General features: G+C 44.9%; 1 protein-coding gene across 2 annotated transcripts in view; it reads left to right on the forward strand.

Annotated features, from left to right (window-relative positions):
- SEZ6 (seizure related 6 homolog) overlaps nt 1-26328 on the forward strand; it is a 1086274-nt gene that overhangs the window by 859800 nt on the left and 200146 nt on the right. For both annotated transcript variants that reach the window (XM_086955133.1, XM_086955132.1), the window contains exons 7-9: nt 1830-1996; nt 3973-4167; nt 4552-4690. In XM_086955133.1, coding sequence (XP_086811259.1) covers nt 1830-1996; nt 3973-4167; nt 4552-4690 — 501 coding nt within the window. The remainder of the gene's footprint in view (nt 1-1829; nt 1997-3972; nt 4168-4551; nt 4691-26328) is intronic.

The raw sequence follows: 26328 nt of genomic DNA on the forward strand, positions 1-26328 counted from the left end.
AACACAATTCTCTGCTGGCTCGGGAGCCAATGGAGGTTCTTCCTGGTTAAGGTAGCACAAAAGGACCTATGGGCATCCAACACAAATCTCACCACAGCATTCTGCATGCTCTGGAGGTGTTGAATAAGGGCCTTGTTGATGTCTGCGTACAGAGCGTTGCAGTAGTCTAAACGTGAAGACACCAATGCGACTACAGTCTGTTTACGTGCCTGAGGGGAGAGATAGTGAGCGATTCTCCTTAGAGTCCTAATGACTCCCCAACAGGTAGCCACCGTTCGATTTACCTGCAGGTTCATAGCCAGGGAAGTATCGAAGATGACTCCAAGGTTTCTGGCAGAAAGCGAAGGTGTAGGACAGGCTCCCAATGATGGAGGCCACCACTCACTGGACCAGACATCTTTGTCCTTGCCAAAGATCAGCACCTCGGTTTTATCGCCATTCAGCTTCAGGGAGTTGTGGATCATCCATTCTGCAACTGTTTGCATGCACTCCCTGAAGTCGGACTTAACAGCGGCCCTTGTGGGGCCCCACATTGCACCGGTTTAACAGGGGAGAGTAACTCTCCAAGCTTAACCCTCTGCTCCCTAAGTTCTAAGAAGGAAGACAGCAAGCTCAACGCTGGGCCCTGCAGCCCTACTTCCCTCAGACGAGTTGTTAAAGTCGAGGGGAACAGGGTATCAAATGCTGCTGTCAGATCTAAAAGGACTAACAGGTTGGTCTTTTTATTTTTAATATATTATTCCCAACACTCTAACGTGACCACCCTCTCCCCACCACACGTTCCCTCCACTTGCCCCCCCACCCTTTGTTTGTGGCGGACGCCACTGAATGTGTAGGAGATTGCTTCAGTTATTCCATGCCTGTTTATTTGGTGACGTTTGGCTGTACAGTGCTGGTGATGGCCAACCCTCATAGCAGATATGTCTTATGCAAAATGAATAGGTATAAGTTACAATTTGTTGTTGACCACTACTTATTATGGTTTTAGTATTATTGTGTGCTATAACAGCTGTAGATGGAAGTACATAGCTATATAATGCAATAGCAAACTGTAGGTCAGCTCTTCTTTTGTTTACCTGTACAATGAAAATAGTTTGCTGGTTGAGTTGTTTGCAATTCGTGGGATGCAAGCGGAAGATTGAGCTTGAAGGTACAACTGTTTTCTCAGCTGCATCATCTGGATGCTGGAGGTGCAGTTATCTATGAAATAACCAGGGTTTCATCTAACTTCTGAAATGTATATGGTCCTCGGTGCTTCTAATGGTGCTGGTAGTGAGTGTGACAGCAGGTACTGAGAAAGCAGTGCCACCTACAATTGTTTATGGTAAGGTGGTGTGATAAGTGGCGCACATCTGCAGCGCAGTGTTCTGTTTGGTCTGTATTGTTTGAATTTTACTTGTAGGCATAGTGCTCCTTTTCCTTGGGAGGCTCTGTTGGCTCCCATTGCCTTCTGGGTAATATCACCTGTTATTGGAGATTTCGATGTATGTGGAAACAAAAAAAATGTAAGTTTCATGACACTGCCACCCTCTGTTTCAAACCAAAATGGACCTTGATTCTACTCCATGTGATTAACTGTTCCCTAGTCTATCGCTATCAGCAAGCAGTAAGGTGCCCCCACTGCTGACCAGAAAACTTAAGGGAAGTCTTCTGGTACCAGGCAGTTGCAGCCAGTGCATTGTTATGAGCATCAGTAGAGTCTTTCGGGTGTAGAACTAAGGTCCTCTGCTGTCAAAACGTCACTTTGTGTGATCTTTTGCAGGAAAATGTATGGGAAGGACACCACCTTCGTAAATCATTCATCTTCTCCCGTCTTATTTATTCTCTAGGCTCATCATCCGAAATGGAAACAACATTGACGCACCCCCGGTGTACGACTCGTATGAAGTGGAGTATCTGCCCATCGAGGGCCTCACCAGCTCTGGACCACACTTCTTTGTGGAGCTGACCACCGACAACAGCGGCACTTCGATCGGTGTGGCTCTTCGATACGAAGGTAAAGCCATGAGTACTCCATATCCGCCAGAAGGATTCTGGAAGGATGCCTCAGTGGTGGGGTGCTGGATGATGAGGTGATGGTGAGGGTTGAGCGAATCCAGCAGGGTCAGCCGTGGTCTGGCATATTGGTTTAAGTTAAGTGTGGCTTTGATGATACCAAGCTAGCTTAAGGATGGTATAAATGTTCCATTGTAAGTTAGTGGGAGTGTATATGTTAGCTAGTCATATCAGTGCAAGGATGTAAAGCTGCCTAGTGCTATTAGCTGATTTGTTGGTTGTTGTAATTGTAAATTGTGTTTATATAGCGCTCACTACCCCTGACGAGGTGTTGAAGCGCTTTGCAACGAGCAGCACGCTACTATGGAACTAAAGGTTAGGGTTAAATAGGTAGTAGATTAGTAGTCTGTGCTTTCTTTTTGCTTCTGGATTAGTTGTGGTAAGTTTTGTTAAGTTTGTGCTCTTGAGATCTCCTCGTTTACTGTAGTGGCTGGGGGTGTTCATAATATGCAGGGAACTGTCTGAGGAGGCTGCCAGGAGGGTTAGATCCTCTGTGGGTATGCTGTTTTGAGAATTATGGGTTGTGTTGATCGCTCAGTGGGATTTTTTAGTGCAACCATCAAGGAGGTAGCAGAAACATTGTAGAATTATGAATTTCGAGAGAGAGAATTAACATAGTCTCAGGTGCCCCGAGGGAAGCTTTCACTAGTGACTAGGTATTAGAGGTTTTAGAGTTAAATGCCCTATCATCTGGAATAGCGTTCTTTAAGGTTTCCCGGAATCAGTGTTTATCTTTTGTGGATTGTAATGGTGTTTTCCAAGTGTTTTTCTAATTTTATCAGATTCGTGTTGCCCAGTAGTAGCCGGTGTGCTTAACGAGCAGTGGGACAGGTGGGCGGGGGAGAAGGATATGGAGGGCATACGGTTCACAGGTGATAAAAATAAATAAATAAATAAAACTTACCTGCAACCGGCCGCATCGCGCTCTCCTGCTCCTCTCCTTCAGACGACACAGGCTCCCAGAATGCCCAGCGGCCAATCCTGAAGCTGCTCTCACACATGACAGCAGTTTCAGGATTGGCCTGAGTGCCCTTGATTTAAGTTCCAGGACAGACTGGGAGTCTGTGTCTGCTCTCTCCAACTCACCTGTAAGCGCATGACGGTTTGTCCGGCCTGAGACGGCCGACCAAACCGTCATGCGCATTGAAGGGAGTGCACCACCACTCCCCCCTGAGTACCTGTCCCAGGCCTACCCCCCCCCCCCAAAGCTCGGCAAGAAAGGAAAAATAAAAAGAGTGTTTATTATCCATTTATTTTTCCTTTCTTGTTGTTTTTTTTGGGGCGACGCTCCTCTGTCATAGCGGAAGAGCCGCCGCTGGTGTTGGCATCTTCAAATCACGCCATTCTGTGCTTTTCCAGTGTTTACAAAACATGTTGTTTTTATTGCACTGCAATTACGTCTATACCACCGAGAATCAAAACAATAGAAGCAAAAGGAAAAAGAATGAATTTTAATGTCATTCCTAAACATCAAAGTGAAAGTAGTCTAGTCTTACACTACACCATTATCCCTTATGTCTTACCTTCTGTCGCAAAGCCACATTGTGTCTGCCCATGAAAAAGCAATAAACAAATAGAACATTATCTCTCATTTCATTTTCTTTACATGGCATATTAGTTGTGGGAGTGCAGACAAATATATCTTTTGCAGTGTTAAGGATAAAGATAATTTGGCTTTTCGTGGGTTTTTATCGGTCTTTTCAGGTTTATAAGCTTAAACGGAAAACAGGTAAGTGTAGGAATATTCTTCCACTGGAACTTAGGCCGGACGAACCCCTCTCATTTTTTCTTTTGCTTTTCAGTATGTAACAGTGTTGGTTTGGATGGTGGTCAGAGCTACCTGATGACAAGCACTGAATGCTAGAGCTAAATCATGCTAATAACACCTAATTGTGCCATTTTTTCTTGGGAATGCAGCCTTCGAACGTGGGCATTGCTATGAGCCCTTCATCAAATATGGCAACTTTACCACCAGCGACAGTGCCTACCCCGTTGGGACCACCGTAGAGTTCACCTGTAACATGGGTTACACCCTGGAGCAGGGCTCCATCATCATCGAGTGTGTCGATGCCAGCGACCCCCAGTGGAACGAGACAGAGCCAGCGTGCAGAGGTCAGTTTCTTGTAGGATGCCCGAGGACCTGGGGAGTACATACCACTATAATGGGAATTAAGGGGCAGAGTGGATCACCTCTCATCTGTGCAATATCCATCCACCACCGTAATCTCCACAATGCAGGCCCAAAGTACCCATGTTGGAAACTTGGTTGGCTATGCCCTTCTTCTAGTGTCTCTGGACTATGACCTCCGCAAGAGGAAAAGTGTTGCAGTGGCCAAGATACATTAGACTAGTGTTTGTCTCCAATCCCATATTCTGGGGGACATGGGCCAGTGGGGCAACGGTTGTGAGGGATACTGCTGAGGATGGGGGCTGTGATAGACAGACCACATCTACACCTACAATAATGTCTAAACACCCCTTCTTCTCGCTTTCCAGCTGTGTGCAGTGGGGAGATCACGGACTCTGCTGGAGTTGTCCTGTCTCCTAACTGGCCGGAGGCGTACGGCACAGGGCAGGACTGCATCTGGGGCATCCACGTGGAGGAAGACAAGAGGATCATGATGGACATCCAAGTGTGAGTAGAGCCTGGACCATGCAGTGGCAGCAGGAACTATTGATGGGTGGGAGCGGGGTTGGTAAGGAGGAGATCCCAGGGGTTGGGTTAGCACACTAGACTGGAGCGGTGCAAGGACCCCACGGGGGAGGATCTAAGATAGCAGTTGTGGCCCATGCAGGTAAAAGCAATGGGGCTGGGTGTGGGGGAAATTTTGACAGACGACGATGGGGGAAATTACTTATTTATTTAATTTTTCCTCGTGGTCATCTCACGAATCTCCACCCAACCCTGTCCCACCACTCTTACAGGCACGGGCCGCGACTGCAGCCTGAGAACATTTGCAGTTACTAAGATACAACGAGGGGTCTCATGTATGTGTTTTGTTTTGGGTTACTAGTTTCATTGTTATCTCTAAGATGCACAGGCTTCCCCTCTGCCCCCCTCCACTGAGTAGGAAGTACGTCCGCTTGTAACGCATGCTGTTTGTGAACTGGATGGGTGGGAGGCGGGTAGTCACATGGGTTTCCTGGTGATGGTCCAGAACTGTGTGCATTGTGCAGGTGTAGGATTATTGTAAAATCAATAAAGAGATATTAAATAAAACATGCATAGACTGGAGCTGTGCAGTTGAAAGGAACGCTCTGCCGCTCGAGCCGTGCAGTTAACAGGAAAGCTCACTTGTGAGAATAGTGTAAGTGAAAAGAAAGCTCTGTCACTGGAACTGTGTAGGTAACAGGAAAGCTCACCCATGAGAATAGTGTAAGTGAAAAGAACGCTCTGCAACCGGAACAGTGTAGGTAACAGAAAAGCTCACTAGTGAGAATAGTGCAAGTGAAAGCAACACTCTGCCACTAGAGGCTGTCAGTAACAGGAAAGCTCACCCATGGGAATAGTGCAAGTGAAAGCAACACTCTGCCACTAGAGCGGTGTCAGTAACAAGAAAGCTCACCCATGAGAATAGTGCAAGTGAAAGCAACGCTCTGCCACCAGAGCTGTGTCAGTAACAGGAAAGCTCACCCATGGGAATAGTGCAAGTGAAAGCAACACTCTGCCACTAGAGGCTGTCAGTAACAGGAAAGCTCACCCATGGGAATAGTGCAAGTGAAAGCAACACTCTGCCACTAGAGCGGTGTCAGTAACAAGAAAGCTCACCCATGAGAATAGTGCAAGTGAAAGCAACTCTCTGCCACCAGAGGCTGTCAGTAACAGGGAAGCTCACCCGTGAGAATAGTGCAAGTGAAAGCAACACTCTGCCACCAGAGCGGTGTCATTAACAGGAAGGCTCACCCGTGAGAATAGTGCAAGTGAAAGGAACTCTCTGCCACCGGAGCAGTGTAGGTAATTGGAAAGCTCACCAGTTACATTAGTGCAAGTGAAAGGAACGCTCTGCCACAGGAGCTATGTAGGGAACAGGAAGGCTCACCAATGAGAACAGTGCAGGTGAAAGCAACGCTCTGCCACCAGAGCGGTGTCAGTAACAGGAAAGCTCACCTGTAAGAATAGTGCAAGTGAAAGCAACACTCTGCCACCGGAGCAGTGTAGGTAAGAAGAAGGCTCACCAGTGAGAATAGTGCAGGTGAAAGGAACTCTCTGCCACCGGAGCAGTGTAGGTAATTGGAAAGCTCACCAGTGAGAACAGTCCAGGTGAAAGGAACGCTCTGCCACCGGAGCGGTGTCGGTAACTGGAGGGCTCACCAGTGAGAATAGTGCAAGTGAAAGCAACTCTCTGCCACCGCAGCGGTGTAGGTAACAAGAAGGCTCACCAGTGAGAATAGTGCAGGTGAAAGGAACGCTCTGCCACCGGAGCAGTGTAGGTAACAGGAAGGCTCACCTGTAAGAATAGTGCAAGTGAAAGCAACACTCTGCCACCGCAGCGGTGTAGGTAACAAGAAGGCTCACCAGTGAGAATAGTGCAGGTGAAAGGAACGCTCTGCCACCGGAGCAGTGTCGGTAACTGGAGGGCTCACCAGTGAGAATAGTGCAGGTGAAAGGAACGCTCTGCCACCGGAGCAGTGTAGGTAACAGGAAGGCTCACCTGTAAGAATAGTGCAAGTGAAAGCAACACTCTGCCACCGGAGCAGTGTCGGTAACTGGAGGGCTCACCAGTGAGAATAGTGCAAGTGAAAGCAACACTCTGCCACCGGAGCAGTGTAGGTAACAGGAAGGCTCACCTGTAAGAATAGTGCAAGTGAAAGCAACACTCTGCCACCGGAGCAGTGTAGGTAACAAGAAGGCTCACCAGTGAGAATAGTGCAAGTGAAAGCAACACTCTGCCACCGGAGCAGTGTAGGTAACAGGAAGGCTCACCTGTAAGAATAGTGCAGGTGAAAGGAACGCTCTGCCACCGGAGCAGTGTAGGTAACAGGAAGGCTCACCAGCGAGAACAGTGCAGGTGAAAGCAACACTCTGCCACCGGAGCAGTGTAGGTAACAAGAAGGCTCACCTGTAAGAATAGTGCAAGTGAAAGCAACACTCTGCCACCGGAGCAGTGTAGGTAACAAGAAGGCTCACCAGTGAGAATAGTGCAAGTGAAAGCAACTCTCTGCCACCGGAGCAGTGTAGGTAACAAGAAGGCTCACCAGTGAGAACAGTGCAGGTGAAAGGAACGCTCTGCCACCGCAGCGGTGTCGGTAACTGGAGGGCTCACCAGTGAGAATAGTGCAGGTGAAAGGAACGCTCTGCCACCGGAGCAGTGTAGGTAACAGGAAGGCTCACCAGCGAGAACAGTGCAGGTGAAAGCAACACTCTGCCACCGGAGCAGTGTAGGTAACAAGAAGGCTCACCTGTAAGAATAGTGCAAGTGAAAGCAACACTCTGCCACCGGAGCAGTGTAGGTAACAAGAAGGCTCACCTGTAAGAATAGTGCAAGTGAAAGCAACACTCTGCCACCGGAGCAGTGTAGGTAACAAGAAGGCTCACCAGTGAGAATAGTGCAAGTGAAAGCAACTCTCTGCCACCGGAGCAGTGTAGGTAACAAGAAGGCTCACCAGTGAGAACAGTGCAGGTGAAAGGAACGCTCTGCCACCGCAGCGGTGTCGGTAACAGGAAGGCTCACCAGCGAGAACAGTGCAGGTGAAAGGAACGCTCTGCCAGTGAAGCGGCTAGGTCACAGGAAGCCTCACCAGTGAGAATACCATTACTCAGTACACTTCCGTTGACCTGAGAATAGCACTACAATGATGATTTAAGTACAAGGGTAAGTGTTCTAAACCTAAGCCTAACCCTACACCTTAATACCTAACCTTAATCTTATCCTAAACGTGTACAATGGACAGTATGAACCCAGAGCGTATTAAATCCTTTCTAAGAATGAGCAACGCAGTTCGTGATCAGAGTGTGGAATACCTGAAATGTGTAACGTAACTGATTCTATGTAAAGTGCTTTGATAACATGTAACGGAACTGGTGCTATGTAAAGCGATTTGATAACCTAATCGGTTCAAGTTCCTGAAATGTGCAACGTAACTGATTCTATGTAAAGTGCTGTGATAACATGTAACGGAACTGGTGCTATGTAAAGCGCTCTGATAACCTAATCGGTTCAAGTTCGCGCTATAGAAAACTCTAAAAATAAATAAATAAATAAATAAATGTATTTTCGGCGGTAGACAGAATATTACACATAAAGCCCTCTACTGCGCCTGGTTTATTTCTTCATCACACAATCTCATCCAGAACCTGGCACAGCAGTAGAACTGAATGCAAATACTTTGCCAAATCTGTCGTCAGCCAGTCTGGAAAGTGTGGTGCACAGCAACCGTACTCACAGTATGTAACATAAATCCGCAGCCGGCCTTTCATCATTTCTCCTTGTCACTTCCAACAGCAGCATGTCCCATTCCGTCGACACTGTCTGCTTGCATCGTTTCCTTTGCAGGTGAGTTAGTGAGCCCCTTCCTGCTTCAGCTCCTTGACTGAGGTCCCTCTCCCACTTTGTGGTCTGTGGGGCGCCACTAATCTACCACAATATTTAAAATATAGTTAACTAAAATATCGATTTTTTTAATGTATTAAAAATAATATAAAAGCAGTTAACTAATAAACACAATTAAATAAAACCTAGGTAAAATAATGTACAAAAGCTTCAAATGGAAAAATAATGAATGTAATGTAAACATATATATTTACTTAATAATATTATAAAATAATTATTAATCTTAATTATAAAATATTTAAACATTATTAAAATATATTTACATATATATATATATATATATATATATATATATATATATATATATAATAAACCTATTATATAAAAATAAAAATAAATACTATCTAATAATTTAAATAATTACATTAATACTTTTTATGTTAATTAATAATGTACACTACATTAAATATAACATAATTAAAATCATTACATAGCTAAGGGAATAAAATTAGTATTCACACTCCAACAAGTGCAAAAGTAGTGAGTGCAACAGTAGGGAAAGCATTGGATAGTGTAGGGGTAAAAATTACTATTCCCATTCCAGTGAGTGCAACAGTAAGGAAAGTGTTGGATAGCGGGTGGGTAAAAATGACTATTCCCACTCCAGTGAGTGCAACAATTGGGAAAGTGTTGAATAGTGGGAGGGTATAAAAGTACTATTCCCACTCCAGTGAATGCAACAGTAGGGAAAGCGTTGGATAGCGTAGGGGTAAGAATTACTATTCCCACTCCAGTGAGTGCAACAGTAGGAGAAAGTGTTGGATAGCGGGCGGTTAAAAATTACTATTCCCACTCCAGTGAGTGCAGCAGTAGGGAAAGTGTTAGATAGTAAATAGGTAAAAATCACTATTCCCACTCCAGTGAGTGCAGCAGTAGGGAAAGTGTTAGATAGTAAATAGGTAAAAATCACTATTCCCACTCCAGCGAGTGGAACAGTAGGGAAAGCGTTGGATAGCGGGAGGGTAAAAATTACTATTTCCACTCCAGTGAGTGCAACAGTAGGGAAAGCGTTGGATAGCGTAGGGGTAAAATTACTATTCTCACTCTAGTGAGTGCAACAGAAGGGGAAGTGTTGGATAGCGGGAGGGTAAAAATTACTATTCCCACTCCAGTGAGTGCAACAGTAGGGAAAGCATTGGATAATGTAGGGGTTACAATTACTATTCCCACTCCAAGGAGTGCAACAGTAGAGAAAGTGTTGGATAGCTTTAGGGGTAAAAAGTACTATTCCCACTCTAGAGAGTGCAACAGTAGGGAAAGAGTTGGATAGCATAGGGGTAAAAATTACTATTCCCACTCCAGTGAGTGCAAAAGTAGGGAAAGAGTTGGATAGTGTAGGGGTAAAAATTACTATTACCACTCCAGTGAGTGCAACAGTAGGGAAAGTGTTGGATAGCGTAGGGGAAAAAATGACTATTGCCACTCCAGCAGAGTGCAACAGTAGGGAAAGTGTTGGATAGGGTAGAGGAATGATTTATTAGACCCAGTCGTAAAATTAAATTAAAATTAATTTAAAAAAAATTAAATAGTTCAATGTAATTTACCTCCAACTATCATCCACTATAAACGGCACCTTCAATAATCTAAAATATTAATAAATTAACATAATTAACATTTAAATAATTAGCTAATCACAATTAACAATATCAAACCAATGATATATAAATTAATTAACATAATTAACAGTATAGAATAACTTTGATTAAATATTATATAAATATTAATTACAATGTATTTTCAAATATATCAAAGTCAAAAAGCTTTATTTCGATAAAATTTCATTATCATAAAAGCAAGTTAAAAAGAATTGGTAATTAATAATGATTAATAATAAAATTAGTAACACATTTCCAGTTAATAACAAGAGTATAACATTTACTGGAATTAATAAAAAATTAAACAGAGTATTTAAGCTTTCTGGCTCGAATAGCCCAAGCCCAAAATAAAAATTTTGCTAGGGCACAGGCATAGGGTACATAGCTGTCCGAAACAAGTATCCTAATTGCCACATCATGGCTCCTGGTTCCCAGTTGCCGGCACAAGTTCTTCAGCCACGCCCTTCTTGGATTGGCATATTCCTTGCAGACAAATAAGAAATGGGCTAATGTCTCTGGGTGGGCTAAACATGATGGGCACAAGTCAGTTTTGTCTGTGCAGGATTTCCATGTTTTGGTGAAAGTATTCAATGGCAAGGTACCCGTTCTAAATTTAAAATACAAAGACCGGGCAAACGGTTTCCCGATTATGTCTAGGTAGGGTTCTCGCCTGGGACAGTCTTTAAACATCAAAAAATCCTCTGTAAGCCTGCCAATGGATGTGCTAGAATGCCTTTGTGAGCAAATCCAATCCCGGTAAAGGTTTTTAAGTACTTGTTTTGGAGGAGAGGTTCTGCTTGACCAGGAATCCAGTAGGCCCAAGTTCGACAATAAGGTTTTCATGTCTGTTAGCCATTTGACTCTGGCCCAGTGTGGTGATGCCATTATTTCTTCCAGACCTCTGGCGTAGGCACTAAGTTCCTCTACCCGCCAAATACGGGCCCATAATAGGAGAGGACGGAATTTCGCAATTTCGCCAATCTGGGTACAGCCAAGGTCCATAAATAAGGGTAAAAGTGGGGTGCTTTGAGGGAGGGACATTATTTGTCTACAGAAATTGTTCTCAGATTTTTGTAAAGCTTGAGAAGATGCAGAGCCCCAAAGTTCAGCTCCATATAGTGCAGAGCTGACACCCTTGGCAGCGTAGATCTCTAGGACTGTTCCTATTGGTTTGAACGAACTGGAACGTTGCTCCCTCAATAGGGCACCTGTGATCCTTTTATGGTTCAGCAGAATCTTATCTAGATGGGGAGTCCAATCCATTTTGTCTGAAATGCGTATCCCTAAGTAATCAAATACTTTAACCCTTTCCAGGGACTCGGTGTTTAAGGTAGGGGGACGCACTTGCTGTTTAGGGGGATTAAGAACGAGGTATTTTGTTTTATTGGTGTTTATAACCATGCCCCGGTCAGTACAAAAGGATTGGAAATTGTCCAAGAGTTTCTGTAGTCCCATTGGGGTTTTAGAGATTAGGAGCGTGTCGTCCGCGAAGAGGAGGGTCGGTATGCGTACCCCCGCCAGGGATGGTTCGTCGGATGGAGATTTAAGTAAATGCTCAACCACCCCATTGATGTACAAAGAGAAAAGGGTGGGAGCTAGAACACATCCCTGGCGGACCCCTCTCTCGACCGGAATACAGCCCGTTTTCTCCCCTCCAGAGCCCCACCTAATTTGGGCAAAGCTGTCCTGATGGAGCCTGACCAGTAGGGATAAAAGATACTCTGGAAGCCCCATGTTGGCCAGAGCCTTCCACAGCAAGTCCCTGGGGACAAGGTCAAAGGCAGTCTTTAAATCGATGAATGCGAGATAAAGACTGCCCTTGCCTATCACTACCACCTTCCAGTAAATCATCATAAGCCTGAAGGCCTGCTCTATCGTTCCCGTGCCTACTCTAAAACCGGCCTGAAAGTCGGTAAGTATTTTGTTTTCATCTACCCAGTTGAGTATCCTGAGTAGAATAACTTTACCGACAACTTTTTGGCTTACGTCTAGCAAGCTAATCGGCCTATAATTGGACGGGTCATCCCTAGGGCCTTTCTTGTGGATGGGAACCACCTCTGCCCCCTTCCAAGACACGGGAATGGGGGCACCCCTACAGATGGCAAGAAGAAGGGAGTGGATTAATTTGCCCCAATTAACACCATCGGATTTTAGCAGGTCCCCGGGGATGCCATCTGGTCCTGCAGCTTTTTGTGGAATGATGGAGTTAATAGCATATACTACTTCCTTGAGTGTAAAATCAGGGTCGCTAGGGAGAAGAATATAATTAGTGTAGGGAGAGGATTGGAAAGACCCTCTTCCATTCAGGTCGTTATGGCAGGAATAAAGTTTGGAAAAGTGAGCCTCCCATACCTGGCCCGAAATATTGCAGGTTACAAGGTCGCTGTCCGGTCTGTTTCGTGCCCTTATGGTATCCCAGAAGGATTTAGAGTCTTTTTTCATACTGGCTTCCTTAAGGGTTAGCCAGTAAGTATCCTCCCACTCCCTTTTAGCTACCTGTAGGGCCTTTTTATGGTCTCTTCTGGCAATTTGGATTAGTGGGGAGGACTTCCCTTTAACTGCCTCTATTAGGCGTGATTTGGCCTTCCTGCATGTTGCCGAATACCAATCATGTTTGCCTTTAGGTTTAGGTTTCTGTTTCCCTGAGGGCAGTTGTACCCAAAAGAGGTCCCCAATGGTTTTTACGGCAGCTTCAAAGATAGCGGTGGCCTTGTCTGCTGCTATAGTTAGATCAATAGAGCCAATTTCGGCTTGCGTGCCCTTCACCACTTCGTCTATTGTGGATAGTTTGTCGGTGTTACACATAAACTTACTCCACTTTAGACGCCTGCCACAAGTGGCAACAGTAATCCCCTGTGGGCGGCTTAGAGAGCTTGCCAATACTTCAATGTGCCAAGGATTTTTTAAGGATAAGGAGAGTGGGTTATGGTCGCTCTCTATGGTATTGGTAATAACCATGTCGTTAACATGGCTCCAGAGGCCCCTATCCAGCAGAATATAGTCAATCCGTGTGCATTGACCAACTCTGTTAAATGTGGGAGCACCCAGGAGGTCAGATCGAGTGCGACCATTGGCAGCTCTTAATCCAAACTCCAATGTGAGTGCATTTAGATGGATTGCACTGTGAGTCCAGCGCTTGATCGGTGGGATAGAGAGGGTAGGGATACCCCATCTACTATCCTCTTCTCCTAGGTCTGGTATTCCTTCTAGGGGGAGTGGTTCATATGTACAATTAAAATCCCCTGCTACTAGGATGTGTCCAAGTCCGCTCTGCTCTCCCAGCTGTTCCTCAAGCTCCTTCATTGTGGGTGAAATGCACCCATTTTTTGTTCCCCTGATATAAACATTATAGAGGTCAACAGTTATACTTCCCCGTAGGCCCAGTAGGGAAACACCAAGAATATCCGGGGTTCCTGCCTTCTTAGTGATTATCCTGCAATTGAGCAGGATACTTATCCAAATAATAAGCCCCCCCGATGGCCGCCCCTTCCCTGCTTTGGATTTTACTGCTGGTGTAAAAAAGGTGACAAACCCCACCCGGTGCTGTGGTTCAGTGGCCCATGTCTCTTGAAATATACAAATTTTATGGGCATCAACCAGGGCATTCCACTCCGGGAGGCCTAGTTTCCTTGCGATCCCAGCAAGGTTCCAACTAAGGATTTTTAACTCGCCATGTGCTGGGTTTCCGTCTGGAATCGCAGTGCAGTGGGGGTTAGATGAATCTACACAGTCCCTAATTAATGAAGGTGATGACACCTCTAAGTTTGTAGGGAGAGATGTACCCAGCACTGCATCCTTCATAGCGATATTAGCATGAGGGAGGTTAGTATCTGGGCCTCCCTTAGGAGAAAGTCAATCAACCTCATCCAATACACAGTACCTGTTTGGATGGGCAAACTGTGTGTAGGAGGGGTTAAAGGACAAGGATGGAGACGGATCCTGCCATGGCTGTTGCCATTGATGATTAGCAGTGAGTGGTGGCTGAGGAGGTTGTTGCCACTGCTGGGTAGGTTGGAAAAAAGGTGGTAAGGGGTGGAAAGGTTGTTGCCACTGGGGGCCAACATGGTGCGGGACAAAAGGTGGAAAGTTAAGCGGCTGCTGCCAATGGTTAGGGGCATATTGAGGGGGACGTACAGGCCCTTGATTACTTGGAATAATTGGCCGGTGGAAGTTGGGTCTTGTCGAGTTGGGGAGGAAGTAAGACAAGGGGAATGGTTTGATCTGGGTGGCAGGACCGCTGTTAGGTGCATTACAAATAAAAGTCGCAGCCCCCACATCCCTGAAATTAACAGTAATTACATCCCCTGGTATTGTTTTCTTACTCCTACCCACCCAATCCCCTCTACGCACAGTAAGGATTTCCCCACTAATGCTACTAGGTAGTGGTTTATGTATTTGGAGCCACTGGGCACATTTATTTCTTAGCTCTACATAAGTCTCTTTGACTCCTTCCTTCAGTGGGGGGACAGCAGTCAACACAACCACAAAAGGAGAAACTTCTGGGGGCAGGCTAATAGACTTATAGCGGGTCTGCCTTGGCTTAGGGGTTTCAGAGTTATTAGTAGAGTGAGAGGCTAAGATATTCGTAGGTTTCCCTTTGGGATCCGTGGTTTGGGAGGTGTTAGATTTAGTGCCAACGGCTGATTGCTGCACGGATGAAGGATTGCTCACCGCTTTTTTATTGGAGATAGGTGGCGGCTGAGCAGGGTTGTTCCCTGAGTGGGGAGAATGTGATGCAGCTTGGTCCTTGGGAGATGGGAAGATTTTCGCTTTATCAGTTGTGGGCTTGGTGACCTTACTTGACGGTTGGGGATTGGGTGGTAGTTCTCTGTGCCCTTGTTGCTGGACAGGCCCAAGCTCATTAATCTTGTTGGGCCATTTAGTATTAATGAGCGATGTTAGCCTATCGAGTTTAGAAATCAAGGGTTTGATTTGGGCCGCTATTGTAGCTTTAAGATCATGCTTGAGGTCCGTGACCATGTTTTCGACCCAACATGGAATGCCAGGCGCTGTGTGTGGAGTCGGTGTTACCAAATTATGGTTACTAACTTTGGCTTTGGTCTTCTCCTTAGGTTTGGGCTCCTTAGTTTTGGACTTAGTCACTACTTTTGTGGGGATAAAAGTAACCTTTCCCCTGGAATCACTAGGCACGTGAGGGGTCGACTTGGCAGTTAGCCCATCCAGGCCCGGCTCCGTCTCTCCGGGTGTCCGACAGGCTTCTAGGTCTGGGGTCGCCTCCAGATCCACAAAGGACGGGTCCGACTCCGAACAGGTAACTGACAAGTCGACAGCACTCGGTACTGTAACAGTGCCTATAGTAGTCAAGGGCAAGGGCAAGGAGCAATTGTTCGAAGCTTGCTGAGAGGGTGAATTTGCATTTGCAAGGGAGCCCAGGGAAGAGCGCTTGGCATTCATGAGGTCCAGGGAGACTCTTTTCTCTAGGAGTACAATGCTCTTGTCAATTGTCTCATTTACCCGTGAGATGAAAAGGTCAATGGGACCAGTCACTTGTGCCACCTCCGTAGCTTTTTTGGTACAGCTTCTTGTTTTGTGCCGCATGCTTGGCGTTGACAATAAAAGTGCTATACCAGGTATTGGATGGCTGTGGCCTCAAAGAAGACTAAGTGACAATCGGCCTACCTGGATGGTGGTTTCAGGGCGAAGAGACAGGGATTCAGGGCCTGGGCCGTCCTCTGCCGTCCTTGAACGGCCTTAAACGGCCCGCTCTTTGCCCGGTCTTCGCCCCGGCCGTTGCCCCGCGCGCGTCCCGCGTGCGCGTTGGACTGCACGAAGTTATAGGAGGAACAGGTGAGGCGAAGGGGGCGGGAAGAGGACCAGCTGCGGCCGATCAGCGCCGCGCTGCACGCTGGTCCTCGCAGTCCCGCCTCGAACAGAAGGGTTGATGTTATCTCCCTGGAATCGCGTTGGTGCTCCTGTGCACTCCGAAGTATCCTTGGGCAGGTTGGTCAGCAAAAGTCTTACCTTCGAGCGGCACCCGCGGAGCGGGGGCCGCGAGGCGTGGAGTTTTAAGCAGGCGCTGGGAGAAGGCTAAGAGGCAAGCAGGCAGCGCTCTCAGCGTCCCAAAGGCAGAACCCACACTGCTCACACACCGCTAGATCTTTATCGGTGGAGGGGGCGGGAAGAGGACCAGCTGCGGCCGATCAGCGCCGCGCTGCACGCTGGTCCTCGCAGTCCCGCCTCGAACAGAAGGGTTGATGTTATCTCCCTGGAATCGCGTTGGTGCTCCTGTGCACTCCGAAGTATCCTTGGGCAGGTTGGTCAGCAAAAGTCTTGCCTTCGAGCGGCACCCGCGGAGCGGGGGCCGCGAGGCGTGGAGTTTTAAGCAGGCGCTGGAAGAAGGCTAAGAGGCAAGCAGGCAGCGCTCTCAGCGTCCCAAGGGCAGAACCCACACTGCTCACACACCGCTAGATCTTTATCGGTGGAGGGGGCGGGAACAGGACCAGCTGCGGCCGATCAGCGCCGCGCTGCACGCTGGTCCTCGCAGTCCCGCCTCGAACAGAAGGGTTGATGTTATCTCCCTGGAATCGCGTTGGTGCTCCTGTGCACTCCGAAGTATCCTTGGGCAGGTTGGTCAGCAAAAGTCTTACCTTCGAGCGGCACCCGCGGAGCGGGGGCCGCGAGGCGTGGAGTTTTAAGCAGGCGCTGGAAGAAGGCTAAGAGGCAAGCAGGCAGCGCTCTCAGCGTCCCAAAGGCACCATACTCCCCTATAAACACTCAACACACTCAAAAAAGCAACATAATTAACATATTAATATATTAATTATTAATAATTGTTGTTTAATTAATTACTAATTAATAACAATTTACATATTTATCAATCAAGTAAAAACTTGTATTATTAGCTTTTAAAATGTTTAATAATAAATTAATTAACTTAATTAGCGATCCTAATTATTAAACATACAATTATTAATTATTACATTATTATTGTTTTTAATTTAAATTAAATTGCTTCCCACCCTATTCCCCTATAAACCCACAACCCGCAACGGAACTAATATACGCGAACATTAATTACCAAAAATTAATTCTTTAAACAATAAATAAATAATGAATACATTATTATTATTATTTGTTATTTAAATGAAATTATTTCCCACCCTATTCCGCTATAAACCCACAACCCGCTACTGAACTAATATACGTAAAAATTAATTAACAGAAAATTCATTACCTTCAAAAAATTGCAACATACATTAAAAAAATATTATATACTTTTAACACATACTAACGTAATATAATTTAAAAAAATTCGATATAATAACATTCGTATTATGACATTCTATATTATAACTAGGGCTCCCAGTTTTCCGTTTTTACTGATTTTTACAGATAAATACAGACATATTTTTTTTTCCTGTCTGTATTTATTTTTAAATACAGAAAAATACGGAAAATAAGTCTTCTTTGGATGTTTTTTTCTACTGTCAATCATGAGTGCCAGGTCAGTAGGTGTACAGATTGAGAGATAGGGGAGATGAGAAAAGACAGTAGATTTCCTTATTAAGCTTAATTAAGTGCAGATCTACAGGTATTGATGCTATTCTACAAAGCAAGTGTTTTCAGATAACGCTATTGCACTGTATACTGCTGAAACCTTTTGGACATTCAAATGCAAGTATACATTTATCAGCAGCGACGGCTCGTGGAGGGAGTTACGGTGGGGCAGGAGGGCGGGGAGGGGGAGGGGCAGGGCGGAGGTTGCTAAAAACCGGCATATGGATAATTGCAGGTAAGTAAACAATTTAATTAATAAAACGAATTTCGTAGCTCGCACTGCATTGCATTTTGCGATGCAAGGCGCACTACGAAATTCGTTTTATTAATTAAATTGTTTACTTACCTGCAATTATCCATATGCCGGTTTTTAGCAACCTCCGCCCTGCCCCTCCCCCTCCCCGCCCTCCTGCCCCACCGTAACTCCCTCCACGAGCCGTCGCTGTTTATCAGTCAAATAAAGGTGGAAAAATACCCATGGCAGCTTCATTTATACAGAAAACACATAATAGAAATGGATAAATACAGACAAAATTTGCTAAAAATAAATATGGATAAATACAGACGGAAATGTAGAAAAAATAAATACCATAAAACCGGGGGCCCCAATTATAACATACTATATAATGACATTCGATATAATGACATTCAATATTACTTACCTATATGTCGATATTATTTCCAACTATATTATGTCCTTTCTATATTCTCTCCTCTCAATGTTTCTGATTCGATATAATGTCCTCTCGATATTTTTTATTCTATTTTTTGGGTGTTTACCGTTGACCCAATGTCACAATGTTCGTGTCCTCCCATGTGGTCATGTCAGCATGCCTGTCCACCACAGCAAACTAGAGTAAGCACCATAATGGCATTGCTAAAGTGAGCTCGACCTTTGTGTCTTTTCATGAGAGCGCCGTAGACCAACAGTTTTTGGCCAATTCCAGTAGTCTTCCAGGGGCCTCGTGATTGCTGTGGAGCCCAAAAACGAATGTCAGAATTTCAGTAGTATACTTTACACCTATTTGGTACCTTGCCAGGGATCATCAATGCCACCTACATACCCACTGGAGCTGGATTGCAATGTAATATAGCACAAAGTCATGGGCATTCATCCTCCCTCTGTCCTAGATCATTGCAAGCTGTGGAGAAGTCCTATATAAATACCTTCCCATATGACACTAATTACAATGCTGTTGACTTCCTCCATTGGTATAAGGGTAAGCGAACAGGCGATGTCGCAAAACAATATATGTGAAGTAACACTCCCAGGCATATACTTAAAGCAATTACACAATAGATTAAACAAACAAACTAGTTCAGTTTAGAAAAAATACATTTTTAATTTGGTTAAAAAAAGATAATAAAAATCAGTGCATTGATCAGACTTAATAAAATGACAATATAATGATACATGTGTATTCACAGAAGAATTAAAAAGAGGTTAGATGGCATCCGGTCGACGCGTTTCGACATAAAGAATATGCCTTCATCAGGACTTTTACCATCAAATTTCTAAAGTAGTACTCTTGTACATGGACAATACTATTCTCATATAATGAAGCTGTAATGAGGCTGTATCAGGGCTGTATCGTCAAGCTCCAAACTTGATTTAATAATTATAGTTTTCTTGCATACATGTTAATATATTCGTTTACCATTTCCAGTGGTGTATTCATAGCATGGGTTTATTTAGGTCCAAAGAGATGACAATTCCCCCTAAAAGGTTTAGGATAGGCTCTTCATCTGGGGTCTTTTTATCGGTGGGGCACCACAACTTTACACTAATGTGTTAGATAGAGTCCTAAAGTATAAGAGAACGCTGTTTGTTAGTGGTGCCAGTCCTTCCTCGTGGTAGGGTTTAAAAAATATATATATATACGGCGTTGGCGTCGTGATTTCTATTTTATTTCATCGCCGTTCACACACTGCTCCTAGATCTGATAGAACGCTTTTTACAAGTAGTGCCGTTCTTCCCTCGTGGTCAGGTTTTAGAGTATACGGCGGTGGCGTCGTGATATCGATTCTTTATTTAAAAGCCGTACGCACGTTACTCCAGGAGAACTACACGAGGGTACAGCTGCTTCAGGATACTCTGCCGGCGGGTCAGGTTTCACAAAGAACAACCTCGCAATGTCGCAAAACAATACAGGTAGCATGGTAATATGACAATTTAGACGACTGCCACTCGACCCAGCATCAATAGCGTAAGCTCCGTCCTGAATCTTTCTGATTCACAAGTTTTGCCAATAGCCCAGGTCAGGTTTCCCACAACTAGACCTATTTCACTATGATATATTTGGACACGTAGGTAACGTAAATTGACATTGGGTCCGATTCACAGAACTAACTTAAGACAAAATCCTAAATGTACTACTTTTGGTATTCACAGAACACACTTACTACTTTTGGTATTCACAGAATATATTTACGACTACTAACTTTACGTCCACACTCAGACTGGAGATTCCGGCCCGGCGGCAGAGATTCCAGCCCTTAGGTGGGACTTCCGGCCCGGAGGTGGGGATTCCCGCCCAGAGGTGGGACTTCCGGCCCGGAGGTGGAGATTTCGGCCATGGAGATCCCTGCCACGGCCGGAATCCCCACCTCCGGGCCGGAAGTCCCACCTATGGGCCGGAATCTCCGCCTCCGGGCCGTAATCTCCGGCCTGAGTGCAGACGTAAAGTTAGTAGTCCTAAATCAATTCTGTGAATACCAAAAGTAGTAAGTGCATTCTGTGAATACCAAAAGTAGAAAGTTTAGGATTTTTTCTTAAGTTAATTCTGTGAATCAGGCCCAGTGTTCCTAACAACGGGGTATCACAGGAGTATCCACCATCCCTTGTGTCATAGTGAACAGGCATGATTTGTCAATGTTCACCTTCAGCCCAGATACCTCAGTCAACAGCCAATCCCTCATCCAAGCTGTTAGTTTCTTAGTTGGTCTAATAACAACTTTGCATTTGGCAGAAAAATTAAAGATCTATCTATATTAACATCCAGTACACTCGTGTGGTCTCGCCCTGACAAAGAAGAGTTTATACCAACGAGATGGCATAGTCGAGCAATTCATCCCAAAATTATATCTGTGATGAGTTAGGTACATATGTATAGATTTAGGGCTAGTGGCTTGGCATTTTGCAAACCCTTTACTATAATATAGTGGCCTTCCGGGTCTTGTCACCTGCTCAGCCATTTTGGGGACACCATTCCTAATCCATACCAACGCATCCCGAGCTTATGAGCAGTAGTCTCGACCATTCAGGCTTAATGAATTGTGTTTTTTTGGGAAAGAGCTATGTTGATTACCTTTCTATGTAGATAAAAATGCGCTGTATATCTGTTTATTAGACTTCCCTGACCCACTCAAATTCCAAGTATACAACTTGTGTTAGCAATTTCCATGAACATTCATGGTATGTAATTGTTCCTCCCTAACATGGCTGTGTCATGGGTATCGTGGTTTTTAGTAATGCACTAGGATTAAGGAAAGTTTACATAGCCTACTGGTCTTATGTTGCAGCCCCCTTGACTGTGCTATATAAGTTCATATGGAAAACTTACCCAAAATGCCATATTGTACTAACTGACCCCTTTAAATGTCCCCAATGGAGGCAGGGTACAAGTATACTGCCGCCCAGTCTTAAGTAATACTGTGATTCTGTATTCACAAAAAGCAGTCTGAGTCGATAATCGTACATCTTTAGGTTCCACCACCTCAGCACTGCTCTTCCATCAATGGTCAGCTCTATTGTCTACAAGAGATCTCCTGCAACCACTGGAATTAGTCTTGGTGCCTGTTCCATGCCCAAATGTTGCAGTTCGAAGTCCACAATAGTATCTGATGGGGAACATCCATTACCACGCGTTTTTTACACACCGCACTACCATTACAACGCGGGCTTTACAACACAAGTCGTTACCACGACTTGCGCTGGAGGGTGCTCTAGGCTAAGGAATAGTAGATTTACTATTCCAACACCTTTCCTACTGTACGTAGGCTGGTGTTGGAATAGTAAATCTTACTATTCCTAAGTCCAGCACCCTACAGCGCAAGTCGTGGCCGCGTTGTAATGGCATGCGGGGTAAAAGCTTGCGTTGTTTTGACATACAACCGTATCTGATTGTGCATCTCCTGAGTCCGTCAGCTCATCATGGATATCCTGCCCTGTATTTCCCCACTTGGATAATTCTACTGCCGTTCTATTTTGTTTGTCAAGAGATTGTTTCATTAGTGAGCGTGTGCCTATTTTAGAGTTTTCCCTTCCCCTGTCTCACTTTCCTGAGAAGCTCTTTTATCTGTATACAGTGATCTGCAGTCCACCACTCAGCACGTTCTCTCCCTGCCTCTGCATTGTTAAGCAATTGGACTTCCCATCCTTTCATCACAAGCAGCTTGGCAAGAAAGCTCAACATGTATATGAGGCCCAGTGCTCTCAGCTACTTCTTGACCTCAATCAATGTTCTACATTGCTGCTGGAGCAAAACACACAAGATGATGGACGGAATGTTGCACAATGGCAAAAACATTCACCCCCAGTCACAGATTTGCTCACCAAGCCACCCCAGTTCAGACATGGCCATATGCAAATCAGCCTTGACCCTGTGCCTGATGGGAACATTCCAGCCCGAACTACCAAGCCATGTCATCCCTGGACCGGAATCAAGCATCCTAGAACTGGTTTCTGGCTATCAGCCATCTTCAGCCAGGATAGCTTGACTCCAGTGGCGTAGTGAGCACGGGACCCACGTCTGGGCATACGATTCCCACATTGCTGCTGGATTGCCACTGTAAAATCTGGAAACATATACACCTTGCTATCATCAACCAAGGCTATCTCGCCTGTCTCTTGGGGGTTGCCTCTGTCCCTGTAATTTAACAATTTAGCAACTATGAACCAGGGCAGGCAACAGGTTTAAGAGGTTTTGTTGGGACTCTGTGTGCCTGTTCAGTCATGAAAAGCATGGAAAAGTCCAGTGGAGCCACTGTACTGATAATTCAGTCTTACCAATACTTCTCAATTGTTGGGGAGGCTTACAATCCATAGATGACTCCTTCTGGACCTTGCCTCAGTGTCCTCGCTATGTAGTCCAACAATCGCACTTGTCCCTGGAGTTCTCCTTCTTGTTTCTGTAAAGCCTGAACCAATGGGTGCCCAGTGGGCTATGCTGACTCTTTGTCTGCTTCCCTGTCTGATATGTTGTTCTGCTCTTAACAAAGTCAAGTCTTTTGCCACTGTGTCAAATTTTATTTCCAAGACTTGGCTAAATTCACTTATCACTGCAAGAATCTCATCCAACTTTATTGTTGCCGCTGGTCCCAACCCTATCATTGACTTTGCATCTTTTGTGTACTTGTTAATCTGTATCACAAACCTGCAGAACTTTGGGCTATCAGAGTTATTACACTTTTTCACCTGTCCTACTAGTGCCAGTCCCAGCTCTTCTCACTATTCATAAGCACAGGCTGATTAGGATGAAACAGGTCTGTGTTCGCTGTTCATTGCGGGATACGCCACAGTGCAGTGCCATACCAATTCACTCACTCTCATTGGGATCCCTGTAGGCAGTGGATGGAGTCCATTTGTCCCCACATCACTACTCTCCTTCCCTTACACCACCATACCAAAATGAAATGTCACACAGGCCTATTTAGAATGTGACACAGCTCTGAGAGTCGAGTTGAAGCGCAGCTACAAGGCCATCTTGCCAGGCTACACCCCCACACTAAGTTTAACTTCACATATCCCCCAACACCAAGCCTAACTCTAAACCATAGGTTTATTCAACCCCAAATATGTAAACCTAATACAGTTGCTACGTCTACCCCCTACCATAACATCAAACATAGTCCAAACCCTAGTCCTACACTTACCCTAACCGTATAACGATCCATTACTCTAAACCTAAGTTTAGTCCTAACAACGCCCCGTGATCTAACCCTTGAACCTATTGCATGTGATGTTGTGATAATCCCAGTAGCAGTGTTCTCAATTGTCGTCATTTCCATAGAATGGTGCATAGTTGTATTGGATTCTCAATAGTGGAAGGGCAGCACCGGTGCGTCTGTGTGGGCGGCGGGGGTGGACAGGCAACATTCAGCAATAAGAATAACATAGGTGCAAGGCAAGCTTCAGCAGTGGATGTGACCAGCAGTAATGTAGGAAGAGGAAATTAAGCAGCGGTTTAAATGGTGGTAACAGTGAGGGTGTAGCTGAGGACTCTGAAAAGGTAGGGGCTAAGCATTATTATAATGAGGCCTGTTTTTAGTGAGTGTTTGTCATGAAGCCCCATTGCCCAGCCTCATGTCTAATTAATGTTTATTGTACAGGTGCAGCAAGGCATAAACATGATGTGCCTGTTATTTGTGGACAAATCTAACACAAGAGCACGCTTGCAGTCTATTTGGGCATTATCATCAGGGCAGTCTATTAGGCCATGAGGAAAAGCCACCAGCTGCCATAGCAGCACAGATTGTTCCACAGTAGAAAAAGCAAGATGTTATGTTTGCCATTCTCGTGATCTGATGGAGAGGGCTCAGGGGACAGCACAGGTCTCCTGATCCCCTGCTCGAGGGACATCTGAAGAAGTGTGTTAGGCTTCAGAAGGGTGGTGCGTTAATGTGTGTTACATAAACATGCCCTCACATACCATGAACATAACATAAATAGTCTTTGGATTCATAATCAATCCTCAATGTACATAAAATGGACAAATTGGTCATCCGTTCTCACTAAGACATGGTGGTCATACTTGGTCACTAAGACAAGCCAGTCATTTGCACTCACTGAAATTTGAGGGTGTTTCTCATGCTCTGTGACATGGTGGCCATTCCTTCTCGACATATTTATGGATGTGCCTCTTTTGTACAAAACCCATCATAATCTACAAGGATAAGCAATAAGTAATGTGCTTCTACCCCAGGAACTCAATCAAAGGTGTCTAATGTAGCTGTGCATTGAATGCATTACAGCTCCTGACACTTTACAACTGTTAACTATGGGTGTAATTCAACTATTGTACTGTGTGAGTGGAGAGCTGAGAATTTTCAAAGGTGGTGTTAACATCTCTAATACGTTTAATGTATGGATGTGATGAAGTGCTTTTATCAATGTGAGAAAGCTTTGATCTTGTACTATGGATCCAGAAGGAGTGATGAACTATACTCTTCCATCTCTCACCGGCCCTACCAGTTACTACACACAACAAGAATATGAATCGGATAAAAAGCAAAAAATGTGATCCCTGACCTATACACCCTGACCAGAATGAGTTCACACCCCACAGATCCACCAACTTAAACTTGTGACACCTCTACAACAACATACAACAGCAGACGCACGCAAGTTACCTATGGCAATTGCGTGCCTGTATCGAATAAAGCATGTGTTTCTATATAGTATGGCCCTTCCTGGTTGCTAATATGAGGCAAATGGGACTCAGACCAAAATTACTAAAATGCACCCGGCTTGTTTACACAAATCCTGGCGCTAGTCTTAAAACGAATGGAAAACTATACAGGGAATTCCCCATACAGAAAGGCACGAGACATGGATGCCCCCTATCACAAATGTTCTTTTCCCTGGCAATAGAGGCCCTAGCTTAGTGAATCTAGGTATATGCCCAGATATGGGGTAGACATTGGGGTGACTCCTAGGAAGAACAGATATCATTGTATACCAATGATATTATAACGTATATTGGAGACGCATCCTTAGTGAGACTTAGAGACAGGTTCACAATATATGGGAACTTCTCGGGCTTGGAAATAAATTGGGAGAAATCCCAAATCTTCTTCTTGGGGAACTGGACAGCTGGAGGACTTAGACCATGATTTCTGAAAGCTGCTAAACGACACTTCAAATAGTTGGGATTATGGATATCTAAGAACGAATTAATACATTATGAGGATAATCTGGTGTCGCTCATACACAGACTGGAGAAGGATATAAACATTGGAGAATCCTTCCACTTTCTATCCTTGATAGTTCAGCAATCTTTAAAATTATAGCATTCCCTACATTCACCTACATATTTCAAAACCGCTCCTATGCAATCCCCAACACCTTTTTTCAGGCAACAAACAGACTACTGCAGTCCCTCTTATGGTTGAATGGCCCTTCACTAATTGCCCGATCTACTCTCTAGAGTTCCATATATGGGGGAGGTATAGCGCTACCACATGTACGTAAATATTATGAGGCAGCACAGGTCCAGATACGGGATGAGTGGTCATACACTTCGCTGGAAGACCCAGCATTTCGGATGGACCAAGAAAAAATGGGACAAATGGGTTACCTCCATTTGTTATATGGAGGAAATAAGCCAGTGGTGGCCCCACCAGCTACTGTTTAACACTCACCTCCATATGGCATAAATTAAACAGAGAAATGGGGTGGGAGCAGAGACTACCACCTAGAACTCCTTTATAGCTAGGCCGAGACTACGCCCCGTGATGGAAAGCCAAGTTTTAAATAATGGGACATGATTGGTCTCTCTGCAGTAGACGATGTGTGGGATGCTAATAGCATAAAACCGTTTGAACACTTAAGGGCAGAATACAATATAAATTTAACAAGATAATCAAATATTTACAATTGCAACATGCTT

This window comes from Lissotriton vulgaris, chromosome 2_1, assembly GCF_964263255.1.
Source record: "Lissotriton vulgaris chromosome 2_1, aLisVul1.2, whole genome shotgun sequence".
NCBI lineage: Eukaryota > Metazoa > Chordata > Amphibia > Caudata > Salamandridae > Lissotriton > Lissotriton vulgaris.